Below are 27,483 nucleotides of genomic sequence, written 5' to 3'. Positions count from 1 at the left end.
AAGAAAAATGTTCATTGAGTGTTAGTATAAGCCAGGAACTTGCCACATTGTTCACACATATTCCACTTCATTTCAGGATTTCTACAAACCTTTGAGCAAACACACCTGCACTAGAGATTAAGGACTTGCCAGTGGCTACACAGTAAGTGGCTAAACCTGGATTTAAACAGTCTTATTGAGATTCAGTGTCACTTTTTACTACCCATGTTGCTTGTTCAGGAGAATAGTCACTTTTTATTTTCTAATTAGAACTGACAACAAAAGAGGAATTGGGAACTAATACCTCATGGGGCCAATGGGCCCACAGTGCAAAGAATTACATGCAAGAGGGGAAAAGTAAAAATCCAGACAATAATGTTTATCAAGGGAGGGTTTAGGAACTCTTTTCCTTATAAAGATCTACAAAATCACTACATATTTTAACCCTTCTAGAATGGATTAAACGTGATTCTTGCCAAGGGTAGGACAATTAAAATAGATGATATTTCTAAGATCAGATTAATTTTATAGTCTTAATTTCTCAGTGTTTAGTCACTTAATGACTTCCCTGACAGTCTAGTGGTTAAGACTTCAAATACAGGGGGTATGGGTTTGATTCCCTGTCACAGAGTTAATATCCCACATGCCTCATGGCCAAAATTAAAACAAAAAAACAAAGAAACAAAAAAACCCCACAGAAGCATATTATAACAAATTCACCAAAGACTTTAAAAATGACCCAAAAAGATTATCACTAATATAATAATGGGCATAAATAGAGATTCTAAAAAGCAATTATACATATCTGAACAGTTTCATGTATAGTAATCATATCTGAAAAAATAACAACATGGTGTTCTTCCCACATTATAATGCTGTTAAGATGAAAATGTCTGATTCAATGGCTGCTATTTGACTTGGGATATTCATTTTCAGGTGGATTAACAATCTGTAAACAATTACTCATTTCAAAAAGAGAAAGCCTCATCATGCTTGTCTAACATTTGAGAAAAGATTATTCCTTCCACAAACCAAATTCATGTAGCTTACCTCTAAGCTTGTCTTCGCAAATTATCAGTAAAAATTATCTACTTTAGACTAATGAAGCCTTGCTCTAAATGAGAAAAAATCCAGTTGCCAGGCAACAAAGACGACATCAAGACAAATTTTTCCCCTCTCACCAGATGAACACTATCACAGCATCACTAGCTGAACGTTGCAAGATGACTCTGTGTCTGTATGATGGTTCTTCCCAGTTACAACTTCTCATGCCAAACTATCTACAATTTCTTTCCCATGAATGAATAAAAGAAGAGATGAATTTATTTTCTATGGTTATGTTGAGAAAAACAAAAATGCATCAGACAGTCCTGATTCATCCATATTACTCAAGACTCTTCACACTCTGCATCATAGGGTGTATTCTGGACAAATCAGTTCATGGGGCAGTGGCCTTGTCTGTTCAGTCTGACACAGCTCTCTGAGTTCCATAATGTGTATTTCAGAAGTCTAGTGCAATCCACTGTCTTAAAAATGTAGGCCTATACTTTAAACAAACCCTACAACCACAGCCCAAATTTGATGGGCTCAGAAAATATTAAGGAAAACCCAGAAAACAGGGAATGCCAGTTTACAAGTATTAAAATCTAGGAAGGCAGCATTTGGTTGTATACAGAAATCTTTTACTTCAAGATCTGCAACAAAAGGAATGTTTGATAGTGACTATAGGCATCCAAACCACAGAAAACAGATTTATGAATAATTAAAGATAGTGTCATCAAGATCAAATTACCAGGAAGATACTTTTCCTAGCCGTATTGTTACCCACACAGAGCTTTTTATCTCTTAGCCCTAGGAAGCCATTTTGCAGGAAAATATACAGGATTTTGCATGGGGCCAAGCTAGGTATATTAAGATAGAAGAAAGTCACACATCCAGCCCAAAGCTGTAACATGGCTTTTTCAAAAGCACGATAACCAGACTCATAAAATTCCCAATGCAGACTTCCAGGGATGAAGAAAATGCCCTATCACAGACTAAACTCAGGACTACACACTGACAGATTGAAATTCCTCTGCAACAAGTGTATCAGTTCAGATGCCTGAAGGTGGAATGTGTGAAAACACAAAGGTAACAAAGAGAATGATTCAGAAAAGAAAAAAAGCACAACAAACTGACATTCTGCCTATCAAGTATCAAGTCACAATGCCTCTACCCAGGAGGAGGGAGACAGTACTACATTTGAGTCTGTATCATTTCTCATAGAGCTCTCTGTTTAGGATAACTGTTGTTAAACTACAATGAACTATTCCATTCTGTGGTTTTGATTCTTGTAAATAAAAAACATTGCTGCCTTTAAAAAATCCTGGGCTAATGGATATTCTCCAGATACACCTAATGGTAACAACTGAATCTGGTCAACCTAACCAATCTTCGTGGCCCTCAGGAAGTATATCCTACTGAATACTACATAAATAAGGATTACTGGATCAGACAGCCTTGACATATTTTAATAATATGGTGTTAGGATGTATGTGCCTTTAGGATCAATGATTTTGATTTAAGAGCCAGCTTGATTAAAGTTTGCTGGCGTCTGTGGGTCTACTTTAATAAAATCTAGAATTATCAGATTCCTCCTCAAAGGAGGAGGATTTAGGCTGTATATAGAGTATATTTACTTCAGAAGTAGCAATTGCAATTAAAACTGCAGCAGTTCAAACAGAGAGAGAAACACTGTGATTACATTAAAATATAAGAACTCAGCAAAGATGGCTCAAGGCAGCTAAAGTAAGATCAATAACTTCAATCGCCACCAATGTCTCAATTCATTAGAAGACTACCATTTTCTCATTGAAATCCCTCCTAGAGGCTTTAAAAATTCTAGGAAGAAGTTTACTCCTTCATTAAAGTGATGGAAACAAAACGAAGAACAAAAGCACCCAGTGCTACTCAAGTTGGCGGTCATTACCTCATTTCAATTACTTCATCACTACCGGAGCATCACTTAAAATACTTTCAACAGAAGCTTTGTATCTTCTGATGGAAACCACAGAGATTTGTTCTGCTAGCAGGTGGAAAGAATCATGGATTCTTTTGATCTAAACCCTTCACCGAGTTGCCTCTTATAAAAGCGACTGTGGAACTCAAGTATTCACCTTTTCAGTCAATACCTTTAACTGATTGATAGCAAATGAAAGAATACAGTATTTCTACTTAAAATTAAACAACATAACAAAGCAGGATGCCCAACTTTTTTGTTATGATCATTTCTAAACCAGTGCCATGCGTGCTCAGCCACCTCGGTCATGTTCCAATTCTTTGCCACGACCGAAGTGACTGAGCGCGCATGGCACAGGTTTGGAAGTGACTGTGCCACATCTTACGGTAAACAGGGAGGAAGGAGAGAAAGAAGGAAAGAAAAAGGGAAGCGAAGGGGAGGCAGAAAGGAAGGAAGGAGAAAAGGAAGGAGGAAACTTCAAGAAGGAATAAGGTCTTCTACGTCTTGGGTTTTAGTAGTTAGTTGCTTATACTAGGTGATTCACTCATAAGGAAAACATTCCCTTCACAGTCATCTTAAGTCAGAAAAAAAAAATTCTTGCTAGAGACACAATGTACTGCATTGAGAGTTCTTTCTTTGTGCTGTTTGAAAAGCTCATCTTAGGACTAAAAATGATCTACAACGGTACAGTGTTTTATCTAGTGATTGTACAACTGAGGATAATGAAGTTCTGGCTGTTTATATTTTTGTGCACAAATTATCATATCTTAAGGGGAAAATCATCAGTTCTCTTAATTTCCCCTTCTCAGATTATGACTGTGACCCCTCTGTTTCTCAAACTCCATGTTAAAAAAAAAAGAAAAGAAAAATTCAGTCAATAATCCAGATACTTTCAATCATTCTATGGATAAATTACTGTGAAGATAAAGCACCTGGGTAAATGACAATTCATCTATTACCCAGAATTATGAATTATGTAGATACAACTCTCCTATATAAACTAGCAAGACCAATTTCCTTCAGGAAAGCATTTCACGTTTACATTATTACAATCCAAAACAAGGGTTTAATGCTTCAGTGGTGTTGAACAGTGACAGTTCTTTATTAAATGCCCCTACAAGGAGTTGATCTGTTCCTGGATTTTTTTACAGATTAGTTCGCAGTTTAGAATCTTAGGTGTTATTTAAATCAGACATCAGACAGTGTTGATATTAACAGATCAAAAGAGTCAATAGATATCTGTTGTTGCTAATAAAAATTTCACTTGAGTAACAAACAAACAAAAAATGCTGCTGCTGCTGAGATGCTCAGTCATATCCAACTCTTTCTGACTCCACAGACTGCACCCCACCAGGCTCCTCTGTCCATGGACTTTTCCAGGCAACAATACTGGAGTGGGTTGCCATTTCCTATTCTATGGGACCTTCCCAACCCAGTGATCGAATCTGCAACCCTTACATCTCCTGCCCTGGCAGGCAGATTCTTTACCACTTGTGCCACCTGGGAAGCCCAACAAAAACAATGCCGTAATATAAACGGATTGACTGCAGAATGCCTTCTTAGAACCCAAGTCACAGGAACTAATCAATTTTCACTCATATGTTTTAGTTACTTAACATATCCCTTACTAATTCCAAATTATACATCACGGTTTGTTAACAGCTCATTTGTATACATATATTAATGTAATCAGAGAGCAAATTCATAAATTATGCATTGTAACTGAGGCTCATAAAAGTGTATGATTGTATAAAATAATATCAATTTCTAAGTCAATTAACAAGTAAGAACAACCTTGTAAAAAATTTGAAATTTTAAATAAAGAAAAATATTCCTTTGGTGAAAGATTAACCTTCCTCGAAATGTTATCAGATCTTTACTGATATACCTCTTGGAGAAGCATACATCATCTATTTGATATGCAAAATATTAGGAAACACATAAATGTGCTAGAAATATCAAATCTTCTCTTCTTTCTGAGTTAATAATGACCCATAAAGTGTCTACCTTTTCCCCTAGTAATCTGATATCTTAAGAAAGGTGAACAGTTGCAAACATTAAACTTCGGTATCATTTTTCAATTATTTACCACAGCATATATCATTGAAAATAGTGAACTAATTTCTTTAATGCCAATGAATAAAGATTCTAACTAAATTTTCTGTTAGTTGCAGATACCTGCACCACCTAGGATGAATTTTTTTTATATAACGATTAAAACCACTCAACTAGCTAGTTAACTGAAAGCAAAAAGTGAAAGTGTAGGTTGATCAGTCATGTCTGACTCTTTGCAACCCCATGGGCTGTAGCTTGCCAGGCTCCTCTGTCCATGGAATTCTCCAGGCAAGAATATTGGAGTGGGCTGTCATTCCCTTCTTCAGAGGACCTTCCCGACCAAGGGATTGAACCCAGATCTTCTGCATTGCAGGCAGATTCTTTTTTTTTCAAAATCAAAATATGTAAGCCTTTATTCTAGGACCATTTCCAACTTGATCTTTTTTAAAATTTATTTATTTATTTTTGGAGGCTAATGCAGGCAGATTCTTCACCTACCATCTAAGCCGCCAGGGAAGCACAGCTAGATACTTACCCACCTACAAACCTATCCCTATGTATGCATTTGGGTACTCAATTGAATACAGTATCAAATGCTGTAAAAATAAATGTGGTGGATGGAAAGAATCAGTTATTGTTAGTAGAAATTCACTATGTTTTCCACCCTAACGAGCAGCCATTAAAAGCTGATTAAGGTGAGGCACACCAACACAATGTGGTGATTAATTCCCTCTGAATGACACATTGAAGAAAAGCTGCAAACTCACATGGAGCTCAGCACTCACCAGAGACCTCTTATGCTTGTTTCTCAGGCTTCAGTGAGCTTTACTGTAAGCCTGGATTCACTAACTGCTTACATCTGCACAGGCTATTATGTGCAAATATCAGTAAGAAAAAGTAAAAGAATCATAATTTATTAATGCGCTGGTTTCCTTCAACAATCTTCAGCACAGTCACCTTTAATGGAGTCAGGGGTGGGGGACAGAACTCTTCTGCAAGTATTTGTGTAAGGTCACTTGTATATTGGAAACAAATTGTATGTTGACCTGGAAAGGAAAACCATCATGGAAAGCAATCTTAAAGGTAATCAAATATTTTCCTCTTTATGCCCAGGAAAATAACTGTTGGAATTTTCCTGGTGAATAGGAGATGCATCAAGTCTATAGTCTGCTCATACAGAGCAGTAATTCCTCACTTGTTTTCTACATGTATTTTACACAGAGCATTGCTTTCTCCACATTCAATCTTATCTTTTTAATTTCCCAAATAGTTACAAATCTGAATTTAGGTAAGAAATTTCTTTCCTAGCAAATCAAATTAGACAGAATAGAACCTTTCTTTCTGATTTTCATCTTATTTAAAGAATGTGTATTCTTCTCTGATCATTCATTTTATATTTCAAATGCAAAGAATATAGAAAACACAATTTTTCCAAAAGAGCAATATCCAAGAAGATAATACAAAAAGTATATTTTATCAGAATCAAAGAGTTCCAAAATGTCAAACACCAAACTTCAGTTTTAGTCTCTCAATCTTCTAGACTGAGTCATTTTAAAATGAGACCTAATTTTTGCTAAGAAATTTTATTATTTTAATTCAAATTTGATGCCCTGCCTAAAATGTTCAGAAGATGTAAATTCTGAAAACAGTCATATACAACTGTTGATCTAATGAATTGAACTAAAATTGAACTGAACCTACGATTTAACTGAAATATATCCATATGAAGGCTACAAGGCTCTCATAACTCATAGCTACTTTCAATGAGCCAAATGGCAAAACCAGCAAAATCACTACCTTCGGTGAGAGGGAAAAGAAATTCCAGATGAACTACTCACTTGCACATATGTACACAATCATCCCTCAAAAGAAGTTACCAAAGTTTTATTCTATCCACTTAATATGACAAGCTGTTTCCCAAGCATCACTCAGTGGGATGAAAATAGAGAATAAATAAGTAAATAAATAATTACACATATAATGATAAGTGTGTAGGAGAAATATACATTTGTCTGTCGAGTGCTAAGCAGAAGAGATTTGATCCTTAGAAAGGACCAGAGAAGCACAGGAAATTCTATAAAAGAAACAGAGTTTTAGAAAAGTACTCTTGGAGCAGTTATCAGAAAGCAGAGAGAACAGGGATGAGTGACAATGATAATTTCAATAAGGGTAGGTGACAGTGTGGCTGCTGCAGCTCAAAGCCAATTGGAGCGCAGAGGGTGGGATGAATTCAAAGGAAAATCTGAGATTTAGTGACTCACCAGATATATGAAACAAGGAGGACGAAAAATCAAAAGAGGTCTCAGGGCTTTATATCCAAGGTCAAGAGAATGATAGTATCAATGTAATTTAAGAAGATTTTTTAACAAAAGGATAATCAAATAATTGCTTACTTCTACTGAAGCCAGAACCGCCTGATCGCTGAGTTTGTGCGTAATGGTCACAATTCAGAATTTCCTCCCATCCCTGCAGTGTTTCTCAGCATTTCTACAATATTTATGTACATGTTTGGAAAATTCTCACCAGTTTGCCACCAGTGGTCTAGCACAGGTACTCTGAAGACCTTTTTGGACCATTCCAGCGTCTCCACATCACATCGTTCTCCAGCCACGAATAGTGTTTTGAACCTGAGTATTAGAGGGAGAGTGAATTCAAATTATTCCTCGAAAATAAACCAAAATAATTTCAGTTTTTACCTTCTTTTAAACACTGTAGAATCTAATCACATTAATCCTCAGAGGAAAACACCGTAGAATGGTTGTAGAATGCAGGCATCATTTGTCTGGACCCAGCATGCTATGCAGTGCTAATTCACTCCAGTCGTGTCTGCCTCTTTGCAACCCTATGGACAGTAACCCTCCAGATCCTCTGTCCGTGGGACTCTCCAGGCAAGAATACTGGAGTGAGTCGCCATGCACTCTTTTCAGGGGATCTTTATGACCCAGGACTTGAACCCATGTCTCTTAAGACTCCTGCATTGGCAGGTGGGCTCTTTATCACTAGGGCCACCCAAGAAGGCCCCAGTATAACTAAATGTATATCACAGCACCAGAGAGAAACGCTTCAAAAGCAGAATTCACAGTTACAGCTTTTCAGTTTTGAGCAAAGCAACTTGATCTTTGTAATATATCTGTCATATTCATCTAATAATCAAAAAATGAAAAATCTTTTCCTCCTTGACATTACCTCTGCTAATTTTAGCTCCAAATTTGATTGCTGTATTCTATTTAAGTCTATGCACAAAAATATACTCTAGAGTATCAGCTAAGGCAACAAATGTGCTCATAGATATGATGCACTTGCTCCTTCTCACGGGTTTCTTCAATAAACATTACTCTGATTTCAACATATATTTCTCCTATTCCAAGGACATATAGGAAAGGTAGGTGAAAAGTAAGTGATTTAAAAAGAAATGGCATTGTGGCCTTCCAGGATAAAAACGCTCTTATCAAAAGGAATAAATGATTACTAAGAGATGAACAATCCTTTGCAGGGAACACTATGCCACAGTGTTTAAAGGATGAAATAGAAAAAAAAAAAAAAAAAACAGAATTGGCTTGACACCATTGGTGGTTCATTAAGATAATAACTATTTTTTTCTTCCATTCTCAATGCCCCAGTGGCCTGTCTGTCAAAACAAAGAAGGTGTATATGAAAAGCTAATTCACTATCGTTAAAATAAAAACATAAATAAAAACAAATCAAATGTAAAAACCTGCCTACCCATCCTATACGATGTAGAATAGCCACAGAAGATTTATCATTCCCTTAACTTATTTCATAAAAAGCTCATGAAGATTCAAATATTCCCACACTATGCTCCACAACTATGAAGTCTCTATGCTGCCTCTGCTACAAACATATATCTCATTCAATAATTACTTGCTTCTTGCTTATTTCTCACAGCTCCTTAAGATCACTCATCTTTATGACATCAATACCAATCAAAATATCTGAGATACTTAAACTTTTGCAAACTACATATATATTTACAAATCAAGCAAATATATTACCTAAAATTACCTGAAATTTAGGTAATCAAATATGTATTCACTTATAACTTGCTTGAAATTAAATTCTGGATTATCAGTTATGACCTCATCAGACAGAAATGTTATAGCAGGATGAAATAAATAGTAACACATTAAGCTATTAAAGTAGGCTTAAAAAGAGGTGGCAGGAATACACAGAAGAACTGTACAAAAAAGATCTTCACGACCAAGATAGTCACGATAACGTCATCACTGACCTAGAGCCAGACATCTTGGAATGTGAAGTCAAGTGGGCCTTAGAAAGCATCACTACGAACAAAGCTAGTGGAGGTGATGGAATTCCAGTTGAGCTATTTCAAGTCTTGAAAGATGATGCTGTGAAAGTGCTGCACTCAATATGCCAGCAGATTTGGAAAACTCAGCAGTGGCCACAGGACTGGAAGAGGTCAGTCTTCATTCCAATCCCAAAGAAAGGCAATGCCAAAGAATGCTCAAACTACCGCACAATTGCACTCATCTCACACGCTAGTAAAGTCATGCTCAAAATTCTCCAAGCCAGGCTTCAGCAGTATGTAAACTGTGAACTCCCAGATGTTCAAGCAGGTTTTAGAAAAGGCAGAGGCACCAGAGATCAAATTGCCAACATCCGCTGGATCATGGAGAAAGCAAGAGAGTTTCAGAAAAACATCTATTTCTGCTTCATTGACTATGCCAAAGCCTTTGACTGTGTGGATCACAATAAACTGTGGAACATTCTGAAAGAGATGGGAATCCCAGACCACCTGACCTGCCTCTTGAGAAACCTGTATGCAGGTCAGGAAGCAACTGTTAGAACTGGACATGGAACAACAGACTGGTTCCAAATAGGAAAAGGTGTACGTCAAGGTTGTATATTGTCACCTTGCTTATTTAACTTATATGCAGAGTACATCATGAGGAACGCTGGGCTGGAAGAAGCACAAGCTGGAATCAAGATTGCCGGGAGAAATATCAATAACCTCAGATATGCAGATGACACTACCCTTATGGCAGAAAGTGAAGAGGAACTCAAAAGCCTCTTGATGAAAGTGAAAGAGGAGAGTGAAAAGGTTGGCTTGAAGCTCAACATTCAGAAAACAAAGATCATGGCATCTGGTCCCGTCACGTCATGGGAAATAGATGGAAAAACAGTGGAAACAGTGTCAGACTTCGTTTTTTTGGGCTCCAAAATCACTGCAGATGCTGATTGCAGCCATGAAATTAAAAGACGCTTGCTCCTTGGAAGGAAAGTTATGACCAACCTTGATAGTGTATTAAAAAGCAGAGACATTACTTTGCCAACCAAGGTCCGTCTAGTCAAGGCAATGGTTTTTCCCGTGGTCATGTATGGATCTGAGAGTTGGACTGTGAAGAAGGCTGACCGCCGAAGAATCGATGCTTTTGAACTGTGGTGTTGGAGAAGACTCTTGAGAGTCCCTTATACTGCAAGGAGATCCAACCAGTCCATTCTGGAGGAGATCAATCCTGGATGTTCATTGGAGGGACTGATGCTAAAGCTGAAACTGCAATACTTTGGCCACCTCATGCGACGAGTTGACTCACTGGAAAAGACTCTGATGCTGGGAAAGGTTGGGGGCGGGAGGAGAAGGGGACGACGGAGAATGAGATGGCTGGATGGCATCACCGACTCGATGGACATGAGTTTGAGTGAACTCCGGGAGTTGGTGATGGACAGGGAGGCCTGGCGTGCTGTGATTCATGGGGTCGCGGAGAGTCGGACACGACTGAGCGACTGAACTGAACTGAACTGAACTGAAAATGTAACAAAGACTAAAGTTTTAAAGTTTAAAATAAGGTTGATGTATCTATGATTTTAGATGCTATAAAAAAAACAAGACAAAATAAGGATATAAATGCCATACTGTTGATAATCTTATGACTGAAAAACATAAACATATTTTAATTGTATCTTATTCAAACTATCAAAACTTTTTTTAAAACTTCTGTGATTAAGTATATTATACCTTTCCAGGGTAAATGAGGAGCAAGTGAAGCCATCTAGAGAGCCAGTCCTGGGCCTTGTCACAAAGGAGCTTATAGAACTTTCTAAAGAATTTGGATTTCATCCCGAAAGTGGTGAGAGGCTAATTAAAGCCAATTAAAGATTTTCAGCAGGAGGGTGGCACGGTGAGATTTTTGGTTTAGGAAGACACCACTGGCAGGAGTGGGGAGGATGGAAAGGTCAGGGCAGGAGACCAGGGGCCCCGGGTTTGGGAGGCTATTCCCATCACAGAGAAGTGGTGAGTCCTGAACCCGGGCAGCCCCGGGGGGAAAAGATGGAGGTGGGCAGATTATCTGAGAAGTCTGAGCAAAAGGACTTATCACCACCGACAACTCCTGTTTCCTTGAAAAGCCTTTTAGAAATAAGTTGTATATCACTGATACATAAACAAATGCCAAACCCAAACTTTAAAATGCTCCTTCTAAGCTGCTAAGTCACTTCAGTCGTGTCCGACTCTGTGCGACCCCATGGACTGTAGCCCACAAGGCTCTTCCATCCATGGGATTTTCCAGGCAAGAGTACTGGAGTGGGGTGCCATTGCCTTCTCCAAAACTTTAAAATACCTGATCCTAAATCAAAAATTCAAGAAAACAGGATTAGAAGGAAAACACATGTATCCATGATGAATTGTAGAAGCAAAAAAGACTGAAAGTAAAGGTCTACTATTCACAGTCTTGGGGCTGCCTCAAACCATGCTAAACAGACACCTTTAATGACTGGTGATGGAAACTTGCTTCACAATTTAGATTAACTTTACAGAATCATTTTGGTGTTGTATAATATTACAGGAAATTTGAAGAACAGAAAGAACACATACAGGTATATGTACATACTAGGATTTCTGTTGTATTTTTGCCATTTATGACTATAGGAGGTTTCAAGCATGGTTTTCTTACTAAACAACAGAGGAGTTATATTTTGTATTTCATTGAAAGTGTAATCATATTCTAGAGCATATTGTACCTTTCTACCTCCTTTCTTTGTAATAACACATGTAACAGAATTTATTAGTCTCAAATTTTTCTTTAAGAGCAGAAGTAAATATCCAACTGTCTGATGTCTGAAAAAAAGACTAATATACATTTAGATAATTTTTATTAAAATTTATGAAATGAATAGGTTAGGCTGATTCTAATACTATAGGCAAAGAATACCAAAAAGGAAGTACTTTATGGACATTAGAGGCCACATTTCCATCAAGAAAACCATCAGTTCAGTTCAGTTCAGTCGCTCAGTCGTGTCCGACTCTTTGCGACCCCATGAATCACAGCACGCCAGGCCTCCCTGTCCATCACCAACTCCCGGAGTTCACTCAAAATCATGTCCATCGAGTCGGTGATGCCATCCAACCATCTCATTCTCTGTCATCCCCTTCTCCTCCCGCCCCCAATCCCTTCCAGCATCAGAGTCTTTTCCAGTGAGTCAACTCTTCGCATGTGGTGGCCAAAGTATTGCAGTTTCAGCTTTAGCATAAGTCCTTCCAAGGAAAAACCAGGATTAATCTTTAAAATGGACTGGTTGGATCTCCTTGCAGTCCAAGGGACTCTCAAGAGTCTTCTCCAACACCACAGTTCAAAAGCATCAATTCTTTGGCGATCAGCTTTCTTCACAGTCCAACTCTCAGATCCATACATGACCACTGGAAAAACCATAGCCTTGACTAGAAGGACCTTGGTTGGCAAAGTAATGTCTCTGCTTTTTAATATGCTATCTAGGTTGGTCATAACTTTCCTTCCAAGGAGTAAATGTCTTTTAATTTCATGGCTGCAATCAGCATCTGCAGTGATTTTGCAGCCCAGAAAAATAAAGTCTGACACAGTTTCCCCTTTTTCCCCATCCATTTCCCATGAAGTGATGGGACCAGATGCCATGATCTTAGTTTTCTGAATGCTGAGCTTTAAGCCAACTTTTTCACTCTCCTCCTTCATTTCATCAAGAGGCTTTTCAGTTCCTCTTCACTTTCTGACATAAAGGTGGTGTCACCTGCATATCTGAGGTTATTGACATTTCTCCCAGCAATCTTGATTCCAGCTTGTGCTTCTTCCAGCCCAGCATTCCTCATGATGTACTCTGCATAGAAGTTAAATAAACAGGGTGACAATATACAACCTTGACGTACTCCTTTTCCTATTTCGAACCAGTCTGTTGTTCCATGTCCAGTTCTAACTGTTGCTTCCTGACCTGCATACAGGTTTCTCAAGAGGCAGGTCAGGTGGTCTGGTATTCCCATCTCTTTCAGAATTTACCACAGTTTGTTGTGATCCACACAGTCAAAGGCTTTGGCATAGTCAATGCAGCAGAAATCGATGTTTTTCTGGAAATCTCTTGCTTTTTCCATGATCCAGTGGATGTTGGCAATTTGATCTCTGGTTCCTCTGCCTTTTCTAAAACCAGCGTGAACATCTGGAAGTTCACAGTTCACGTATTGCTGAAGCCTGGCTTGGAGAATTTTGAGCATGACTTTACTAGCGTGTGAGATGAGTGCAACTGTGCGGTAGTTTGAGCATTCTTTGGCATTGCCTTTCTTTGGGATTGGGAGGAAGACTGACCTTTTTCAGTCCTGTGGCCACTGCTGAGTTTTCCAAATTTGCTGGCATATTGAGTACAGCACTCTCACAGCATCATCTTTTAGGATTTGAAATAGCTCAACTGGAATTCCATCACGTCCACTAGCTTTGTTCATAGTGATGCTTTCTAAGGCCCACTTGACTTCACATTGCACGATGTCTGGCTCTAGGTGAGTGATCACACCATCGTGATTCTCTTGGTCGTGAAGATTTTTTTGTACAGTTCTTCTGTGTATTCTTGCCACCTCTTCTTAATATCTTCTGCTTCTGTTAGGTCCACACCATTTCCGTCCTTTACTGAGCCCATCTTTGCATGAAATGTTCCCTTGGTATCTCTAATTTTCTTGAAAAGATCTCTAGTCTTTCCTATTCTGTTGTTTTCCTCTATTTCTTTGCATTGATTGCTGAGGAAGGCTTTCTTATCTCTCCTTGCTATTCTTTGGAACTCTGATTTCAGATGCTTATATCTTTCCTTGCTATTAACTATCTCTGGCTATTTAACATTTAGTTAAAATTTAAAAAAATTAAAAATATCCATTTCTTCACAGTAGTAACCCTTTGTCAAGAGTTCAGTAGTGACATGTTGCTAGCAGTTACTTTGTTGTAGATGTCAGTTTTACTGGGTAGTGCTGCCCTAGATTGGTATTGAGTAATTCAACATATGAGAGACTCTCTGATGATGGCAACACATGGAAAGATGAACCTACTTCCAAACGTGCAATACTAAAAAGGCAACCAAAATGACAACATACAGCATCTAGAGGAGAGAAAACGGAGCGAGAGATGAATGGGGATGAGACCTACACATCTTTCCCTATTTCTACATAAACTCAAGCACAATTCGACACTCAAATGAAGTTGAAAATTAAGCAATAAGGGAAACAGTAAAACGGTATTGTTGTTAAATTAATTTTATTCCAAAATACATAGGAAGCTGCATAGCAATGGATAAAAAGCCAAAGCCAAATTATGCTGAAGAATTTTTGGTAATAAAGTATAAGCAGAAGAAAAGTAAAATGAATATTTTCTTTCAAGGTCCATAAACTACCAAACAAGACAAAACTACTCTTCACGTGTGCCAAAATAGGTTTAAATAAAATATATTATTTCAGTAATGCCTCATCAACTTCTAGTTCACACAACAGAACATCATTATTTTTTACATCAATGTCCCAGTGGTTATCTCTTTCTTTTTCCTTCATTCTATTTTCTCCCCACTAGAAAATTCAAATAACCTTTTGAAAAAAACTCTCCACCATTTTATTACTGTTACTTTGGCTTCTGTTCAGACAGAACTGATTCTTCCCTCTAAGTCTCTTAACTGTTCTTTCAGATTTTTTATTTTGCCTCTCTGCTTTGCATTCTGAGTAATTTCCTCAGGAATATCCTATAATTTTAACAGTCTTTCATTGTGTCCATATATTTATTTATTTATACTATCCACTGTACTTTTTTATTGTTTCACATCCAAGTTTAATAATTTTACATAAAAGTTATTAGTTTATGATTGCTTATCCTCAAAATACTTATTTTCAAATTGGTTTGACTATATTACAAAAATAAGGTCAATTGGAATGAATCCACGTTCTGTTGATTTAAATAGCATTAGAGTTCTTCGTGTATTTAGAATTTTATTTCCCACGATCTTTTCAAAATAGAAGTTCTGTGTTGTCATTTGTATCTCTTTCTCTCTCTCTCTTTCCTATGATCACCTTCTCTGTTCAATAGGTTTGTGATATCCAGTGCCATAATGATGGTTCAAAATTATTAATCCACAGCGATACTTGGGCTATCACAGATCCTATACCAGGATGACAGATGGGCAGTTTGGTTCAGTCTCTGATTGCTGGGCTGTCCTTTGTCTTATTCAGACCCCTAGACCAACGTCTGCTATAAGTCACAGTCCCAGAAAACAATTGACAGTCATTATTATCAGCCACCTTTTCTGAGTGGTGTGTTAACACCCCAGCCCATCCTCAATCACTGAGCAAACTCTGACTCCATAGGGAGTACAAGGCAACACTGAGTCCCTATTACTCAGCCAACACCTGCCCGTACACCTAGCAAGCCTCTGGCTTCAGCCACCCTTACCATTTTGCCACTCTAATCCATAGTCCACAGAAAAGTTTATTTTTCAGCTCAGTGCTGATGCTCTGCTTCTTCTTTTTCATATTAACTCTCATTGCTATATAATTGGAAAAGAAAGGCTGCATCAAAGTATGAATGGAAATCCCAGCACAGATTATTTTTCTGACTTTACTAAAATTGAACTAGAAGATCATGGGGGTCAAAAAATCACTATGATGTATGAAAAAGAGCAGTGAATTAGAAAGCAGATGATAATAATAGCTAAGACAGTCTATGTTAAGAACAGTTCCAAGTGCTCTGCATGGATTATGTACCTTCTATTTTCATTATACTAGTTCACACACACACACAAACAGAACAGAGAGACTACATAACTTTCTGAAAGTCACATAGTCAGTAAATGGTAGATTTGAACCCAGGGAGTCTAACTCCATAGTCAGAATTCAAATTACCATACAGTACTGCCTAGCCCAGCTTTTGCCCTATAGTAGCTTTGTAATCCTGGGAATGTTATTTTACCTTTTTATGGCAAAGTTTTCTCTACTGTGAAATGAAATGATTTCACTAGACGATGTCTTTCCTATTTTTTCCAAACTCTAGTTGTCTGATAAAATAATTTATAGTTCTGGTTAGTTACCTATTTCAGAATACCCTCTTAAATTTAGGGGAACATCTTTAAATTTATTTTAAAACAATCTTTAATAAGCTATGTAACATTTAAAAAGAAAATTCATCACAACACTTTCTGTAAAAGGAGAGAGAAGCAAACTGCAAATCAATCACGAGGTTGAGATTATAATATCTAAGAAATGTCCATTCAGTAAGTCAGCATGAAATTGTCTTGAACATAAATATAAACTTGAAGGTATAATTATATGAGAAGACTTGGGTTCTGGTTTTCATTCTGTCTCTAATTCAAACTTAACTTTTTTTGAACCTCGGCTGCCTCCACTAAGAAAGTTGGATTTTGGAGGTCTCTTCTAACATTTTGTTAGTCCACAAGTCAGAATCTATCAAAGTAGGTCAGTGAAGGTACTATTTGTATAGACTATGAATATATGAAAAGGAAAAGCTGCATTTATCCCACAAATGACAAAAATCCCTAGGTCAAGTTAGTCTCCTAACTTACTTTTCATAGGAAGAGTTATGTTCATGCTATTTAGTTATGAGTGTAGGCTCTAGTTAGATCACCTAAGTTAGTTTCTTCCTAAGAAGTCACTTAACTTCTGGCCCTAACTTCCCTTACCTGTAAGATGAGAATAATCACAATTCCTCCTTATTGTGATAACCAGTGAGACAACAAACTATGACTGCTTACGCCTAGCACATAGTAGGTGATCAGCAAGTGTTGGCATTTATTAATAGTAGTCATTTGAATAACTGAGGCTGTTTTAGAGTCTGCATTCCTAAACAGATAGTTAAAACATAGGTTCACATCATCATGAATAACTTAAATGCCTAAAGACAAAGGGGCATGATCAGGGGAGTTTATCGCAGTATCTCTTACATTAAAATCTCACGGACTAAAATCTCATACTCTATGTCTATACCTATTAGTTTGAAAGAGTTGGTATTTTGGTATTGAAATTCATTCAATACCAAATGAGTACCTATTAAATCTGGCATTTAATAGGTATCCATTTATTGGTGATTTAATAGGTATTCATTTGATATTATTTGATGCTTTAATACCTCAGGCAAATTAGAAATGGTTTCTTGCCATTACAGTAAAGGATATCATCTGAAACCCATGTAACAAATGGGAAAAGATAGCAAACAACAGACTTTAGCTTGATCGTCACACACCTCCATGCCCTGTAATCAGAATGTATTTGTCAGAAAAGGGACACTGCAAGAACAAGGTCACTATTTCATCAAAACCCCTGGAATTGTGTTAAGACATGGAGACTATACACAGCCTCAGATGTTTTTACCAAAACCTATGTTTCTCTTCTTTTACTGAAATGGAGAAAACTAAATCACAATCCAGTAAACAAAGTGAATAGAAATACAATATAAGATTATTTTATTAACACATTGTATGCTCATTTTATGAACATTTTATGTAAATCCAGATCCCTTTTTTTTTTCCCCCAAAAGAAACAAATGAACCAAATCATTGACCCTGCTCAAATTGAAATCTTCTTGCTTACATCTGCAATTGCTGTATGGTATCTGTTTTAACCCCTTCTTTGGGCCATAGCAGCATAAAATTCATAACATCTGGCATTTAACTTAAAAATTTCAAACTGACTTAATTTAAAACCAATTTTGACTTGAAGAAATTACAAAATCCTTTTAGTTTATGATAGCAGTGACCTATTTCAGAAAGGTTTAATGAGAAGTGATGCTGGAAACTGCCTTGAAGACACAAATTGCTATAATTATTTTTGAATGTACATATCATTAAACTAAAATGAATGCAATAAACCAGCACAAACGTATCTATTCTGAGCACATTATTACAAAACAACAGGAAAATAATTTCCTTCACTCTTTCAACATAGGTAATTTGGACTATAATTTGCACATTTTATCTTTACAAATAAAATCAAGTATTTTCCCTCTATTTAGACTATTAGTGTATTTTCAAAAGGTAGATATTATATATATACATATATATGCTAAGTCGCTTCAGTCTGTCTGACCTTTTGTTACCCAATGGACTGTAACCCATCAGGCTTCTCTGTGCATGGGCGGCTTCTCCAGGCAAGAGTACTGGAGTGGGCTGCCAAGACCTCCTCCAGGGGATCTTCCTGACTCTGGGATCAAACCTGCGTCTCTTCTGTTTCCTGCATTGACAGGTGGTTTCTTTACTACCAGAGACAGTGGGGCTTCCCAGGTGGCGCTAGTGGTAAGGAACTAGATTACAAACACACATTCATATACATATATGTATCTATCACAGTTAGCCTTCTGCTTTAAGGAAAATATAAGCAGAGTCGTTTTAAAAAGAAAACTCTTTTGAGAAAATTTGAACAGAAATAAACAGGACACGGTATTAAAAAATATTCACTGTATAGTTAAATTTCCAACTCTTTCAAAAATACATTTAGAACAGCCATTCTTAACATTCAGAACCTCTGACTTTTTCCATAACGGTACTGCCGTGCTAGAAAAAATATACAGCGTTCAGTTATTCATTGTGATTGCAGTTTTTAATGTAATTTGCCCTGTGCATCCCAAGTTCACCTTGTCAGAGAGTACTGCTTCCCCAAGGCTGCCCCGGGGTCCTGCTGACGGATCGCTCTAATTGCAGTTGGCGCTGTAAACAAGGCAGCCACTCCATGCTCCGCAAGCACACGGAAATAGGCGCCAGCATCTGGTGTTCCCACAGGCTTCCCCTACAACGAGATTCATTCAAAATGTCACTGGATAAAATGTCTCCTATTTCATTGACTGTTCAATACTTACACATTTAACATAGCAATATTAATAAAATGGGGTTCTCAATGTATCTTAGATTTAATATGTTCCCATGTTCTATCATAAATAAACAAAATGCCCAGGCATAAGACAAGTGATTTGCTCCAATACTGTATCCTAAAAGCTTTTCAAATTGCAACTTTTCCTTTCTTAAGTTTTGAAACATAAAGGACTAGAAATATATATATATAATTCAAGTCAATAAAACAGTCTTCTATTTCCCAAGCAATTAAACATATTGTTTCGTCTGGCAGACTAAATGAGAAATGTGGTTGCTATAAATTTCTAAAATTACGCATTTTTCATGATCTCCATTAAAAATGACAACGGCAATCTCAAAATACATGAGAAGACAGAAAAACCTGGAATCACAGTGATTTCTCAGCATTGACCTTTTCAATTAAATGTCTCACTTCAATAAAACCAATTTATAACAATTTAAAAAAATCTAATAAGATATCTCAAAATGTAGGTTTTCCACAGCCTCAAAATAACATTATGCATGTTCAACAGATAATCCACTCACAAAAATTTAACAATCTTTATGGACTATGCAATTCAAAAGGACACAAAACATTTTTAACTGAAAATGAGCATGGCATAAATAAATCAGTAATTCTGTAAAGAAAACCTCAAAGTATCCCATAAAATCTATGTTGGCCCAACTCTATTCCCTCATTCCTCAATCCATTCTCATCACTGGTACTGCTTCCTATGTTTCTGAAGTCAGATCCTGGAATGTTTATATGTATATAATGTATTCAGTTCAGTTCAGTCGCTCAGTCACGTCTGACTCTTTGCAACCCCATGAATCACACAGTCAAATCCTTTTGGAAGTGGTTGAGATTAGGTTTCCTATTTTGGACCGTTTCTTGAAAACTGAAGAGCATATAAGCATGCTATGGACTTTACATCCTGGAAAACACACCTGGGAAACACTGAACTATGGTAAGCAAAGAAAAGAAGAGAAAAAGAAAGAAGGAGGGAGGGAAGAAGGAAGGAAAGAATTTGCTAGAAGCCAACTTAGAGGTGTCCCCCAAACAACTAATCAAGGAGTGTATGATGATATGAGGCCAACCATAGCCATTTAATAATTTTGATTCACTATCCACTTCTAATTGGATCTCTCCTAGGGTACTATTTAGTTTTTACGTATTTTTTAAAGTTACTCTCAATATTCTTTAATATAGTTATATTTTCCTTTTTTTAATTACCTCTTTATTATATTCTGTTACTTCTCCTTTTGCTCTTTAAATACCAAAGATACTTCTTGCAATTAGAAATTCATTTTTATTATCATAACTACCCTGAAAACCTGATTTTAGTTTATTTCACTACCATCCTACACAGGTCAACACATTGATGTAGTATAAAGAGCTGCCAAATACATTCAGGCAACTCATGTATGTAATTTAACTTTTACATTTTGAATGTATGAGCATATCAGCAGCAACAAAGATTTGACTTTTATTTCTTCAGTCTGTCATAGGCACTGACCACCAGGGGAGGTAGACTGTAACCTTGGAAATTTCACCTCACCCCCATATAAATGATTTTTCAGCTGACCTTCTCACACAATTGACTTGCCCTGTCAATGCTGCCATTTTCTTGTCTGCTAAATAAGAATAAATCACTTTTCCAATAAGTCTTTGATAAGCTAAAAGCACTGAGATAATATTTTAAAGTGGTTTGACCTCTACTGAAGAAGGTTATTTTATAGCCAATTTGAGTTGAATTCCACTACAGTGCCATGTCACGAGACAATGATAATATACTCCCTGAAGACTGACACCAGTCATAAGGAAAATGCTATACCACAATGACTTCCTACACTCAGGACACTATCGGTTGTATTTTACAGCACCTTCAAGTTAATTATATCTAAGGATAATGAAACAATAGTTTATTACAAATAATAGTTAAAAACTGTACCAATTTTTTATAGATAATAAATTCTGACCCTGCATCAAACAAAATTCCATCAATACTATATTTATTAAGCATAAAAAATGATAACATGTCGTTACAATTAGGATACTAATGGAAGTGAGGAATAAATGCTCATGCTTTTTTGTAACTTAGTTGAACTACAAAAGGTTCAGTTGTCTTACATTAGATTGTCTATTCCTCAGAAGAACATGAGGCAATGAGTGATTTTTTTTTATTATGGAATTCAGGTTCGTTCAGCCACTCAGTCGTGTCCAACTCGTTGCAAGCCCACGGACTGCATCACGCCAGGCCTCCCTGTAACATCACCCACTCCCGGAGCTTTCTCAAACTCATATCCACTGAGGTGGTGATGCCATCCAACCATTTCATCCTCTGTCATTACCTTCTCCTCCTGCCTTCAATCTTTCAAAGCATCAGGGTCATTTCAAATGAGTCAGTTCTTTGCATCAGGTGGCCAAAGTACTGGAGTTTCAGCTTCATCATCAGTCCTTCCAATGAACACCAAGGACTGATCTCCTTTATGATGGACTGGTTGGATCTCTGTGCAGTCCAAGGGACTCTCAAGAGTCTTCTCCAGCACCACAGTTCAAAAGCATCAGTTCTTCAGTGATCAGCTTTCTTTATAGTCCAATTCTCACATCCATACACGATTACTGAAAAAAACCATAGCTCTGACTAGATGGACCTTTGTTGGCAAAGTAATGTCTCTGCTTTCTAGTATGCTGTATAGGTTGGTCACAGCTTTTCTTCCAAGGAGCAAGCATCTTTTAACTTCATAGCTGCAGTCAACATCTGAAGTGATTTTGGAGTCCCTCCCCCAAAGAAGTCTCTTATTGTTTCCATTGTTTCCCCATCTATATGCCATGAAGAGATGGAACACAATGCCATGATCTTAGTTTTCTGAATGTTGAGTTTTAAACCAGCTTCTTCACTCTCCTCTTTCACATATATCAAGTGGCTCTTTAGTTCTTCTTCGCTTTCTGCCATAAGGGTGGTGTCGCCTGCATATCTGAGGTTATTTCTACTTCTCCCAGCAATCTTGATTCCAGCTTGTGCTTCATCCAGCCTGGCATTTTGCATGACGTAGTCTGCATATAAGCTAAATAAGCAGGGTGAAAATACACAGCCTTGACATACTCCTTTCCCTGTTTGGCACCAGTCTGTTGTTCCATATACAGTTCTGTTACTTCTTGATGTGCATACAGATTTCTCAGGAGGTAGGCAAAGTGGTCTGGTATTTCCATCTCTTTAAGAATTTTGCATAGTTTGTTGTGATCCACACAGTCGACTTTGGAGTAGTCAATAAAGCAAAAGTAGATGTTTTTCTGGAACTCTCTTGCTTTTTCCATGGTCCAGCGGTCGTTGGCAATTTGATCTCTGGTTCCTCTGCCTTTTCTAAAACCAACTTGAACATCTGAAAGTTCACGGTTCACATATTGCTAAATCCTGGCTCAGAGAATTTTGAGCATGACTTTACTAAGGTGTGAGATGAGTGCAATTGTGCGGTAGTTTGAGCATTCTTTGGCATTACCTTTCTTTGGCATTGGAATGAAGACTGACCTTTTTCAGTCCTGTGGCCACTGCTGAGTTTTCCAAATTTGCTGGCATATTGAGTGCAGCACTTTCACAGCATCATCTTTCAGGATTTGAAATAGCTCAACTGCAATTCCATCACCTCCACTAGCTTTGTTTGTAGTGATGCTTCCTAAGGCCGACTTGACTTCATACTCCAGGATGCCAGGGTCTAGATGAGTGATCACACCATCGTGTTTATCTGGGTCATGAAGATCTTTTTTGTACAGTTCTTCTGTGTATTCTTCCCACCTCTCCTTAATATCTTCTGCTTGTTAGGTCCATACCATTTCTGTCCTTTACTGAGCCCATCTTTGCATGAAATGTTCCCTTGGTATCTCTAATTTTCTTGAACAGATCTCTAGTGTTTCCCATTCTATTGTTTCCCTCTATTTCTTTGCATTGATCGCTGAGGAAGGCTTTCTTATCTCTCCTTGCTATTCTTTGGAACTCTGCATTCAGATGGGTGTATCTTTCCTTTTCTCCTTTGCCTTTCAGTATCAATATCAGTTCAGTCGCTCAGTAGTGTCTGACTCTCTGCGACCCCATGAATCATAGCACGCCAGGCCTCCCTGTTCATCACCAACTTCCGGAGTTTACTCAAACTCAAGTCTATTGAGTTAGTGATGCCATCCAACCATCTCATCCTCTGTCGGCCCCTTCTCCTTCCACCTTCAATCTTTCCCAGCATCAGGGTCTTTTCAAATGAATCAGCTCTTCACATCAGGTGGTCAATAATTGGAGTCTCAGCTTCAAAATCAGTCCTTCCAGTGAACACCCAGGACTGATCTCTTTAGGATGGACTGGTTGGATCTCCTTGCAGTCCAAAGGACTCTCAAGAGTCTTCTCCAATAACACAGTTCAAAAGCATCAATTCTTTGGCGCTCAGCTTTCTTTTTAGTCCAACTGTCACATTCATACATGACTGGAAAAACCATAGCCTTGACTAGATGGACCTTTGTTGACAAAGTAATGTCTCTGCTTTTTAATATGTTGTCTAGGTTGGTCATAACTTTTCTTCCAAGGAGTAAGTGTCTTTTTGTTTCATGGCTGCAGTCACCTTTGCCTTTAGCTTCTCTTTTTTCCTCAGCTATTTGTAAGGTTATCCTCCTCAGATAATCATTTTGCCTTTTTGCATTTATTTCTCTTGGGGATGGTCTTGATCCCTGCCTCCTGTACAATGTCACGAACCTCCATCCATAGTTCTTCAGGCACTCTATCAGATCTAATCCCTTAAATCTATTTTTCACTTCCATTGCATGATCGTAATGGATTTGATTTAGGTCATACCTGAATGGTCTAGTGGTTTCCCTACTTTCTTTTTTTTTTTTTTTAAGATCAACTTGCACTTTATTTATTTATTTATTTTTATTGGAGGCAAACTACTTTACATTAATATATTGGTTGGTTTTGCCATACATTGACACGAATCCGCCCCGGGTGTACATGTGCTCCCCCTCCTGAACCCCCCTCCCACCTCCCTCTTCCCCATATCCTCCCTCCAGGTCATCCCCGTGCACCAGCCCCAATCATCCTGTGTCATGCGTCAAACCTGGACTGGTGATTCATTTCACATATGATAATATACATGCTACAATGCCATTCTCCCAAATCATCCTACCTTCACCCTCTCCCACAGAGTTCCAAAGACTGTTCTATACACCTATGACTCTTTTGCTATCTCGTATACAGGGTCAAGGTTACCATCTTTCTAAATTCCACATATATGCGTTAGTATACTGTATTGATGTTTTTCTTTCAGGCTGACTTCACTCTGTATAATAGGCTCCAATTTCATCCACCTTATTAGAACTGACTCAAATGCATTCTTTTTGATGGCTGAAAAATCCTCCATTGTGTATATGTACCAGAGCTTTCTTATCCATTCATCTGCAGATGGACATCTAGGTTGCTTCCATGTCCTGGCTATTATAAACAGTGCTGCGATGAACATTGGAGTACATGTGTCTCTTTCAGTTCTGGTTTCCTCGGTGTGTACGCCCAGGAGTGCGATTGCTGGATCATATGGCAGTTCTATTTCCAGTTTTTTGAGGAATCTCCACACTGTTCTCCATAGTGGCTGTACTAGTTTGAATTCCCACCAACAGTGTAAGAGGGTTCCCTTTTCTCCACACCCTCTTCAGCATTTATTGCATGTAGACTTTTGGATAGCAGCCATTCTGACTGGTGTGAAATGGTATCTCATTGTGGTTTTGATTTGCATTTCTCTGATTATAAGGGATGTTGAGCATTTTTTCATGTGTTTGTTAGCCATCTTTATGTGTTCTTTGGAGAAATGTCTGTTTAGTTCTTTGGCCCATTTTTTGATTGGGTCGTTTATTTTTCTGGAATTGAGCTGCAGGAGCTGCTTTTATATTTTGGAGAAATCCCTTGCATTCCTATACACTAATAATGAGAAAATAGAAAGAGAAATTAAGGAAATTATTCCATTCACTGTTGCAACGAAAAGAATTAAATACTTAGGAATATGTCTACCTAAGGAAACAAAAGACTTGTACATAGAAAACTATAAAACACTTGTGAAAGTAATCAAAGAGGACACTAATAGATGGAGAAATATACCATGTTCGTGGATTGGAAGAATAAATATTGTAAAAATGAGTATACTACCCAAAGTAATTTATACATTCAATGCAACCCCTATCAAGCTACCAACAATATTTTTCACAGAACTAGAACAAATAATCTCACAATTTGTATGGAAATACAAAAAACCTCGAATAGCCAAAGCAATCTTGAGGAAGAAGAATGGAACTGGGGGCATTAACCTGCCAGACTTCAGGCTCTACTACAAAGCCACAGTCATCAAGACAGTATGGTACTGGCATAAAGACAGAAATATAGATCAATGGAACAAAATAGAAAGCCCAGAGATAAACCCAGGCACCTATAGACCTATAGACACCTTATCTTCGACAAAGGAGGCAAGAATATAAAATGGAGAAAAGACAGTGTCTTCAACAAGTGGTGCTGGGAAAACTGGTCAGCCACTTGTAAAAGAATCAAACTAGATCACTTCCTAACACCATACACAAAAATAAACTCAAAATGGATTAAAGATCTAAATGTAAGACCAGAATCTATAAAACTCCTAGAGGAGAACATAGGCAAAAAACTCTCTGACATAAATCACAGCAGGAAATAAAAGTAAAAATAAGCAAACGGGACCTAATTAAAATCAAAAGCTTCTGCACAGCAAAGGAAACTATAAGCAAGGTGAAAAGGCAGCCTTCAGAATGGGAGAAATTAATAGCAAATGAAACAACTGACAAAGAATTAATCTCCAAAATATACAAGCAGCTCCTACTTTCTTCAATTTAAGTCCGAATTTTGCAATAAGGAATTCATGAATTCCTTATTTCAGAATTACTTTAATATTTATGAATTTATTTATTTACTTTTTAAAACTTCTATTTGATCTCAAATCTTGATTAAAATAAGTTATATCAAAGAAATTATTGTTTCCCAAAACAGCCTGCTGATTAACATAAACATTAGGTTCCGAATGATATAACAGCTCAGCAAATACAACACAGCACAAAATAAGATCTGTCTTCAGAAACCATTGTTGCATACAATCATAATACATTAGACCGTGCTAACATATTCATTAACTTAATAAATATTTATTGGTCATCTACTTTAGGCTAGATATTCTTCAGAATTCTAGGGATATTTTTTTGAACAAGCCAGGAAAGGTCCTGCTCTAAAGGAACTTTTACTCTAGTAATTATTGGGGGTTAGGGAGGAGTATGGTAGGCTGCAGTCCGTGGGGTCGCTAAGGGTTGGACACAAATGAGCGATCTCACTTTCACTTTTCACTTTCACACATTGGAGAAGGAAACGGCAACCCACTCCAGTGTTCTTGCCTGGAGAATCCCAGGGACGGGGGAGCCTGGTGGGCTGCCATCTATGGGGTCGCACAGAGTCGGACACAACTGAAGCAACTTAGCAGCAGCAGCAGCAGCAGCAGGGAGGACATGGTGCCTCAGATGTAAGGAATCCACCCACAATGCAGGACACATGGATTTAATCCCTAGGTTGGGAAGATCCCCTGGAGAAGAGAATGGCTGCCCACTTCAGTAGACAGAGGAGCCTGGACAGGCTGGCAGGTATCAGTCCATGAGGTTGCAAAGAGTCAGACATGACTGAATGACTAACATCTTCACTTTCATGTAGTAATACTATTAAAAATTACATAGTAGGCGCTGTAAGCTATTTTGTGTCTAATAACGGAAAAGACCATCATAATAAACATAGGACCCATATGTCTTCAGCACTAATAGCTTCAGAAAACTGAAGCAAAGCTAGTAAGCCTCCTTAACCATAAACTCCAAATGAAAATGACTTAATAATAATCAAATGGCTTATTGATTTGACGGAATAGTCTCGGCTCCTGCCCTTCTGCACATCATAGGCTCGTGTGCAGATACAGACATGTGTGCACACATAATAATACAACCCCTTTACAAAGCTTTTAAAAATTAACCATTAATACAACAGGCATGCTGAGTTGCTTGGAGACACTGACTCCAGAACTTGCATCTTCAATAAGGGCCATAGTCCCAAACCCATTCAATTTTATAAGAAGAGTCTAAGATTATAGGAATTTTCAACAAACACACACATCAAAGGAGTAATACAGCTAAATGGTAACAATAACTGAAACTCTCTTTAAAATTCAATGTCATTACCATTTGCTTTGATTTCCTTCCTCTAAAGTCTACAGTGCTTTGGTTGCTACCCAGAAAACAAAGGCAGAAAGCAATCGCTAAATGGCAAAGCAGAGATTAT

General features: G+C 37.6%; 1 protein-coding gene across 4 annotated transcripts in view; it reads right to left on the bottom strand.

Annotated features, from left to right (window-relative positions):
- ACSS3 (acyl-CoA synthetase short chain family member 3) overlaps nt 1-27,483 on the bottom strand; it is a 234,622-nt gene that overhangs the window by 116,568 nt on the left and 90,571 nt on the right. For all 4 annotated transcript variants that reach the window (XM_055395766.2, XM_055395764.2, XM_055395767.2 and 1 more), the window contains exons 8-9: nt 18,913-19,064; nt 7,556-7,659 (exon numbers count right to left, since the gene is read on the bottom strand). In XM_055395766.2, the coding sequence (XP_055251741.1) occupies nt 7,556-7,659; nt 18,913-19,064 (256 nt within the window). The remainder of the gene's footprint in view (nt 1-7,555; nt 7,660-18,912; nt 19,065-27,483) is intronic.

The sequence above is a fragment of the Moschus berezovskii genome, chromosome 6, assembly GCF_049115385.1.
Source record: "Moschus berezovskii isolate FMDL1 chromosome 6, NW_MosBer_1.0, whole genome shotgun sequence".
Taxonomy (NCBI): Eukaryota; Metazoa; Chordata; class Mammalia; order Artiodactyla; family Moschidae; genus Moschus; species Moschus berezovskii.
Note: the sequence above shows the minus strand (reverse complement) of the source record. Positions and strands in the feature narration are given on the sequence as shown.